The sequence below is a fragment of the Colletotrichum gloeosporioides genome, assembly GCF_011800055.1.
Source record: "Colletotrichum gloeosporioides strain Lc1 chromosome Unknown consensus_98, whole genome shotgun sequence".
In the NCBI taxonomy this organism is placed as follows: Eukaryota; Fungi; Ascomycota; class Sordariomycetes; order Glomerellales; family Glomerellaceae; genus Colletotrichum; species Colletotrichum gloeosporioides.
The window spans coordinates 109,216-116,833 of NW_025544743.1; the positions used below are offsets into that span (position 1 = coordinate 109,216).

At 51.5% G+C, this 7,618-nt stretch overlaps 1 protein-coding gene across 1 annotated transcript; it reads left to right on the plus strand.

Moving 5' to 3' along the window:
• Window positions 1-6,002: 6,002 nt before the first annotated feature.
• GCG54_00015241 (uncharacterized protein) lies at window positions 6,003-7,230 on the plus strand (the record flags this gene model as incomplete). The annotated part of the gene is made up of 2 exons (XM_045415054.1): window positions 6,003-7,016; window positions 7,081-7,230. 2 exons carry the CDS (start codon window positions 6,003-6,005, stop codon window positions 7,228-7,230), a joined length of 1,164 nt encoding a protein of 387 aa, XP_045257468.1.
• Window positions 7,231-7,618: the final 388 nt, after the last annotated feature.

Genomic DNA, 7,618 nt, shown 5'->3' on the forward strand with positions numbered 1-7,618 from the left:
GTACCCGAGTTCGAGCTGAGGCTATAGGCGCGGTGTCAGAATAGTAATGTAAATCGCAAATATCAATGTACATCATAATTGATATTGATGGTTATAGATGGTGAAACCACGAATGATAAGTTTGAGGTTGCAGTGAGGATATGCGTTTGCCGTCAGTAAATACTGCAATGTGTGTATGATCAGACCGTTTCATCTTACCCTGCTTTCAGCCTTTCATGGCCTCATCTTGAAGCCTAGTTGACTGTAACAAATGTTGGTCGTTAACAACAGAAATTTTGCCTATCTAGATCTATCTTCAGCCTCCGCAGAACCTAACTGTGAAGTCGTGTTTGTGGACATCACCCTGTCTTTTTCTAATGGCCGCAATAGAAAGTGTTAGTTTCAGCATCTTTGCAGCCGATATTCAAGCCATCTCTCAGCAATCACCTACCTTAGGGAAGCATTATTGATTGCCTTTGAGGATGCGGATGATTCACCGTCCACTAACACTTACGCTAGACTACCTGCGTCTTCGATCTTTTTCGGCTGCACTTTCAGCACCCGCATATTATCAGCCGGAAAAGTTTTGCGAAATGGACCGCAAATATGCTTCCCCTTTTCCCCCCACTATCTAGAGGCTAGCATTTAGGTACTTTCTCAGTAATATTTACTATCATCTTCCAGTGCAGTGGGCTTCAACAAACCCTATCAACAGCGTAGGAACGAGTGGATGCTAGTACTGAAAGCCATACCGTCCAAGGCCTGCTCGTTCTGCAACTAGGTTTAGGCAGTAGGAATGCTTTCCCACGCCATCTAGACACAACTGGTAAACATATACTATAGGTTGTAGGGGTCTGATGGCTTTCCCAAATGGAAAGCGAGAATCGCTCTTCTAGGGCGTATATCAAATAGGCAATACCACCATGCTGATTCCTAAATGCTGCATGCATCTAATTAAGAGGACAACGGCGATAACAGTGGCAGATTCTAGGTGGCGTCACTTACTCTCAGCGCAGAAGTGGCATGACAAAATGCGATCGTGGAGGTCTTCATCGCAATCTCTACTCATGGAAGGGATTCATCATATTGCTCGTGTCATTGGGGGGCTCTGTTTCCATTCAACGGTAAAATGACAGTTCTGGCACAAGTTGACAACCGCACTTGCTGAAGAAACACGCGGGTGGCAAGAAAGCAGGATAAGACAATTTATGGATGGTGAAACGCTAGGTTTATGGATCGCAAACGAAAGAAACCCTACGTTGTGATGGGAACTTGACTCTAAAGCGAAAACGGCGAAGCAGTCTATAAGAAGAAAGGAAGCTGAATGGAAACTAAACTCTCAGTGTTTCTGCGATGTTTGGCTTCGGGCGATGGTATTTAAATACTTAGAGGCAGTACATCCCACAATCCTCCATCAGAGTTAGCATTACTATCAAGCATTAAGCAAATGTGAGTCAACCAACTTCGATCTTCCTAGTTCTGCAGTCCTGCGGCATATTAGTCCCCGAACGACCTGCTTTTTAAAACATGACTTACGCAAACATTTGGATTTTGAGGAGATGGTGAACAGCAGTAGTCGCGTGCAGCTATCACAGGATGAGGCGCTGTTCGCTCAACTTTTGACGGCACCCCTGCGGCTGATGCAATAGCCAAGAAAGCAAGGCTAACAAGGTATGCGTTGATCTGCATGATGACAAGAAGGCTGAAATCCGGCACTGTTGAGCAAAGGGCAGGGTGGAAAATGGAGACAACGACTTTGCGACTTTCTGCTGGCCTGGCTGTTTTATACTTTTCCACGCAGGAACCATCTTCCTCCAAGCTGTTGCCCACCGCCTGTGACATGACTCGTGGCAGCCGATGGGATGGACTATTTATGTAGGCGCAGTCTTGACATGCTACCAGTTTTCCATCTTTTAAACTTTTCTTCATGCCTGTAGGCTGTATATCCGGACGTCGCGGCCAAAAGTATTCAACCTCTGCACCCTGCGGTACGACAGTCCAGAGTCTTTAAGCTCGGTAGTAGATGTCGCTCCGGAATCACCGTCGCTCTTGTCAACAGTTGTGTGGAAGAACCTCGAGCAAGACAAACAACCCTTCCCTTCCTTCTCTTGCGGCTGTTGGTCGTCTACACGGCAGTTGCCCACCCCCGTCATCTCCGCACTCGTCTCCCCGGGTCCTTTCCCTGGCGCAACGCTACATCCCTGGACCCCGACAATCCGCAGGCGACACCACGAAGTGCCGACGACAATGTACCTGCGACACTGATTCTCTTCCTCCCTCGCGTTTTTGAATATATTGCCGCTATAACAACATGACTCAGGCCCTGTTCACGAACGCGCACGACATCCGAAGCCGCCTTGCCCTCATATCTCTACGGACGACGTTCTGCTACAAACTCCCCTGCTGCGCGCGTGCGGCTACTGGACCACAAACTTGCCGAATCGTTCACGCGATGGGATGCGGATCAGAATCTATGTGTAAGAGTGCAGCGCGAACTCGGTAGGACGTTTGGGCCCAACTGTCCGATCTGAAATCCTAACCTGTGCCTCCTTCTCCAGTACTCTGACTTCCTCGCCGACCTTGGCCAGCAACCCCAGTCCGCGAAAATCTTCTTTACGCCGAGACCTTGACGCTACAATTTCACAATGCCGACCCGACATTACAGACTATATCCGCCTTACTTACATCAGTGACGGGTCCCGCTTGAATCAAGCCCGGAAGATCATGACGGACGATCTCAACCAGTCTGGTCGCCGGAAAGCCCACAATATCGTCACCATCAAAAGGAGAAAAAGGTGCATGGAGATACGTCGAAATACCATGATGATTCAGACACTCTCTGTGGCGGGCGCATGTGGCTACTAGACAACGTTGAAGTTGGTTCTATCTCGTATCGCGCAATTCTGAATGTGCGAAAGATTGTCAAGCACTGCGCCGAGAATGGACGAGATCTTACAAAACTCTGGGCGCCGGACGAAGACCTGCACCAAGTGAAATTCACCAAGAAACATTGAAAGCCGTGTAGCGACGTCTCAACGAGGATTCTGGCGGCACTCCTGCTAGCCCAACGATTGGCGAGGACCCGGTTCCATGGAAGAACCAGCTAATATAGCAGGCGAAGGTTCCAATCAGCAGGTTGAGCCAGAAGCCGGCTCTCTCCCACTCAGACCTTGGCATTGTCGAGTCCCACGAGAATTCGGAAGGCTGCTGTCAAAAAGACGTTTGTGTCCGCACCACTCAAACCCCGGACCGGTTTGCTAATTTATGTCTTTGTACAGGAAGATCAAGATAGAAGGGAAAGAAAGATGAAGATGAGGAGACCTCCGCACATGGACGCCGCGAACCGCCCAGCATCAACCGATCGTGCAATATGTCCGGTTTATCCGAGGATATATTTGGCGGAGGCTGGCACGGTTCGAGTCTCTTGTCCAAAGTCCATCGCGCCCACGCATGTCTACCAATGTGCAAATCAGAAGTCCCCGTGCCACCTCTTTCAATCACCTCTCGGACACCCGGGAGCCAGACACAATTGGTCCGCCATTGACACTAAGCCAGCCCTCAACACCAGAACAGGCGCCGATCTTTGACCCAGCGCCCAAATGCCAACCCGCCAGCAGCTTCCGAAAAGCCAGCAACAACTATCGGGTCAGTGTCGTCAAAAAAAGGCGACTGAAAACGCCGTACCGTCGTCGAGACCTTCCAAGAGACATTGTTTCACAACCTCTGCCCAATTCTGCTTGATGGCAGCCCATGGGTTGACATCAAGTGTTTAGGAGATGGAAAACTCGTCGAGGACACCGTCATTGCCGAAATTCTACGTGCCGCACACCACATCTTCCCCTTCTCGACTATTCTTCTGGACCCCATTTTGTTCAAGGGTGAAGCTGTCCCTGATGGTGTACGAAGAAGGCTTGACGCTGAGCCCAAGGCAATTATTCTAACCCTTACCAATCTGTTATCAAAAGCACAGCATTGGGTCCTCGTGGTGATAACACGTCCAGAGCTAGGTTTCAAAGTCTTTGACTCCTTCCCTGACGCAACTTGCGAGGGGGAGATTCAATCTAAACTCGAAAGCCTCCTGGCACACGCCAAGGATCAGGGCAGTCGGAATCGAGCGCTCCGGCCTTTTGAGCACTCAGAGTGTCCTAGACAAAAAAGCGGCGTTGATTGAGGTGTGGTGACCTCATGGCAGGTTATGCGATCCCAGAAACTACTGCCTACGTAATCTGGGGACAAGCTTCGACTGCGTTCAGCGCAGGAAGAAGACTGGGCACATTTCTGTCGCAACGGTGTTACACACCCCCAACTTTGAACGTGGCCAGCCTTCGACAACCGCTAAAGCCCCCCGTATCAGGTACCCAAGACGACTCACGGCGTGGGCGAAGGATCTCGACGCCTACAGAATTGAAGTCATGTCCGGCGCCCAGAAGCAGCAAGACGTCTGGTCGAATAGGGTAGAGACAGCCGTGGCCGTGCTTAGCGACGCCTTGGAAATGTCAACTAAGGGTAGCGATGCGAGCACAGATGCATTCAACCAAAAGCCCGACGACTCTTCTTCAGCCGTACCGAGCCTAGAGATGGTCGGCCCTGCTGAAGACGAAGCAATTCGGAGATTAACAGAGAAGCAGCGCCAACGAACTGCTAGCTTTGCCTCACCGTCAAATAGTGATAAAAATGGCCTTCGCGAGAGTCAGAGAGGAAATGTATCAGGAATATGCAAGAATTGTCTAGCAAAGGCGGTGGTTTACTTGTTCCATGATCAGATGCTTTTGGCATCCACGGAGCAAATTATTGATAGGCGACAGTTCTCAGATAGGGCAACTCACAATTTGTATGACTTCATCAGGAGCAAACAGTCCCTGGTCGCAGATCTTGTGACGATTCGGCCTGGTGACTGAGTGAGATACTGTTGTCAACCCATAGTGGATGTGAAATTCGGAAAGTGTTGTTCAGTGAACCTGTGACACAGAACCAGGCCCCGGGGCCCGAATGCCGGCCTCAGTGCCGCCCTTACGGAAGGGGGTCGGCGTAGCTACTCCGCAGTATATTGATCAAGCCACTTGACGCAGAACCTTCTTCAAGGCAACAGCCGTGGGCATGCACACCTAGTGCGTTGCCTTCCCAAGCATTTCATAAAAAGTGCAGGTGAGGTATGAAAGATATTTGAGTCTAACAATTTATTGAAGCATTACAGCTGTTCAGTGCTTGAAACGTTCATTCCATGCCTCTGGCGACGGCTCCGCCCAGACAGCAGCGGGGCGCACGTGCCACACTATGTCAGCAGGTGCAGTGATCTGATGTCACTGTCACCAATGAAGCCACGAAAGCACTGAGTCAGCAGTTGTTGCCCCGCCAACTGCACCACTCCCCACTCCCAAAATGCAATTCATCCCTCCACATTAGCACCATTCCAATTGCGCCTGCATCTCCCACCACGAATACGCATTCGCCACCGAGCCGTCGCTGAGCATCGTCCATTTCCATCTTTTCTCTACAAATCCAGCTCGATGTGGGATTGTTCTAAAGTCACGATCGTCTCTGCCTGGCTCGAGGACGTTTGCGCTGTCACCGACCAACCGATCCGACCGCGATCCCCTAAACCCACGACGTCCCGAAAACCAAAGGCCCCATCGCCCGATCGAATTCAGTCCGATCGTCAACATTCACGTTGCGACCGAAGCAGAACACATATGGAGAATCGCCGTAGTCGCAGGCTGGCAAGCGGCGGTCAGCAGCCTGCGAAGCCATCAACACCACCAGATGGTAGCGGCAGCAGTCGGAGTTTGGACGCGACGGACTCGGGCGCGGAATCCCCAACTCCCAGGAGACCTGTCAAGTCAGTGAAGGCTGCGCGTCGACCGAAAAAGATGGCCGATGATGCTGATGACCTGGGACCAAATGGCTGTGAGCTTCCCTCCCGGTCGCTGTCGCTGCCTCAGCCCACACCCTCCATGTCCTCTTCAGCCTCCGCCTCAGCCTACACAGCCGCAATCTCCCACCGGCCGCACCACACCGCGACGACCATGACCAGCGCCCCGTCGCTTCCGCCGTCCGAGTCCGGAAGCCGAAGGTCGCGGAGCCCCGTAAAGGGGATGGCAAGCATGAGCTGGGCCCAGCGGCCAGTCAAGATTGTCCCTCTGAAACGTGGCCAGGTGCCGGGCGACATCCAGGCGCTGTGCGAGGAAGTACATAAGATAGCGATGGGCGTTGCTGTGGTCCCGGCATCTGTACGCGACCATGTGGATTCTTCTATGTCGGCACTGCGACCATTTGGGATACCTCTCGAAGACAGGAACCTTGATGCGTCTTGCCAACGCGATGACTTCAATCTCATGGGAGAGCTGCGAGATCTCGTGCGCGTGGTCAAAAACACAGAACGAGCAATCGTGCAGAATTTGGCCGAGGCACACTGGAACGACAGTGTCCACTCACAGCTTCTCACCATCGCCATCGAGGGGGACAGGGAGGAGGATCAGATGGACGATGCCGAAGACGAATGTGTCGTCAGCGTCTTCAACACCACGCAAGCGTTCATCACGCCCGGATGCATACCGCAGCACATCAGCGAAGGCGTCCAACTCGAGGCCAGGATAGTGGACTACTGCATGTGCATCAATGATTCAGCAATCGAGCGCGCCGCTCGCAACGCCATCAAGTTCCACAAGCAAACCGTAGACGCCACGGCCAGCGGCAGCAGTGCCGCATCATCATCAGCTGCGTCTGATGCTAGCGACGTCTTCTCGTCACCGAGGAAAGGCACGAAAGCGAAGAAGTTGCCTCAGATACCCCAGTCGGTCAACCATACTGATTACGCCGCATTGGCCATGTCGCCCATCACCGTGAGCATTGAGACTAAGAAGAACGATGGCTCCGAGGATGTGGCCAAGGCGCAGCTCTCCGTCTGGGCCTCGGCGCAAATCCTGCGCCTGAGACAGCTGATCGGCTCCAATGAGCCGTTGGGAATCACGCTGCCGTTGGTGTTTGTGCTGGGATCATCATGGCAGCTTCTTTTCGCAGTAGAGAAGGAGGATCGGATCGTGAGTGCCCCTCATTCCCGGTGCAATGCTATCTTTGAGTGGTGGCTAACCTCTTGTTCGACAGGAACTTATTCAATCGTTGTCGTTCCGATTTGACGGTGCCTCGAATACAATACTTGGCTGTTACAAGATTCTGGCGCTGCTTAGGGCGCTGAGGACATGGAGCAAGACGGTGTTTCGGGATTGGTTCCTGAACGCTCTTCCGGCTCTATAGATAGAGATTTAGAGGCTAGAGTTCCAAAGTCACAGGCTCTTTATTTTCATACGGATCAGTGCTAAATAGCAGCATTTAACCAGAGAGACAAATTCATTAAAGCTGTATCGAAGCTGCGAACTAACTGCTGATGGATCTAGCGAGTGTTAGAGTCAGACGACCAGCGTGAGCATAACACCAGGCGGCAGGCATATAAGAGGACAGGCGCTAGGCTGTTCAGGTAGAGAAATAAGGAGAAGCAGAAAGTTACGCAGTAGCTAAGAGCAGCTAATGATAACTAAGACCTCAAAATATAAAGATTAAATTAAAGCCTACCTAACATTCTCATCTAACGCTCAAAGACTTCCCACTATTCAATCTGTTATCCTCATTATATATTTATATAGAT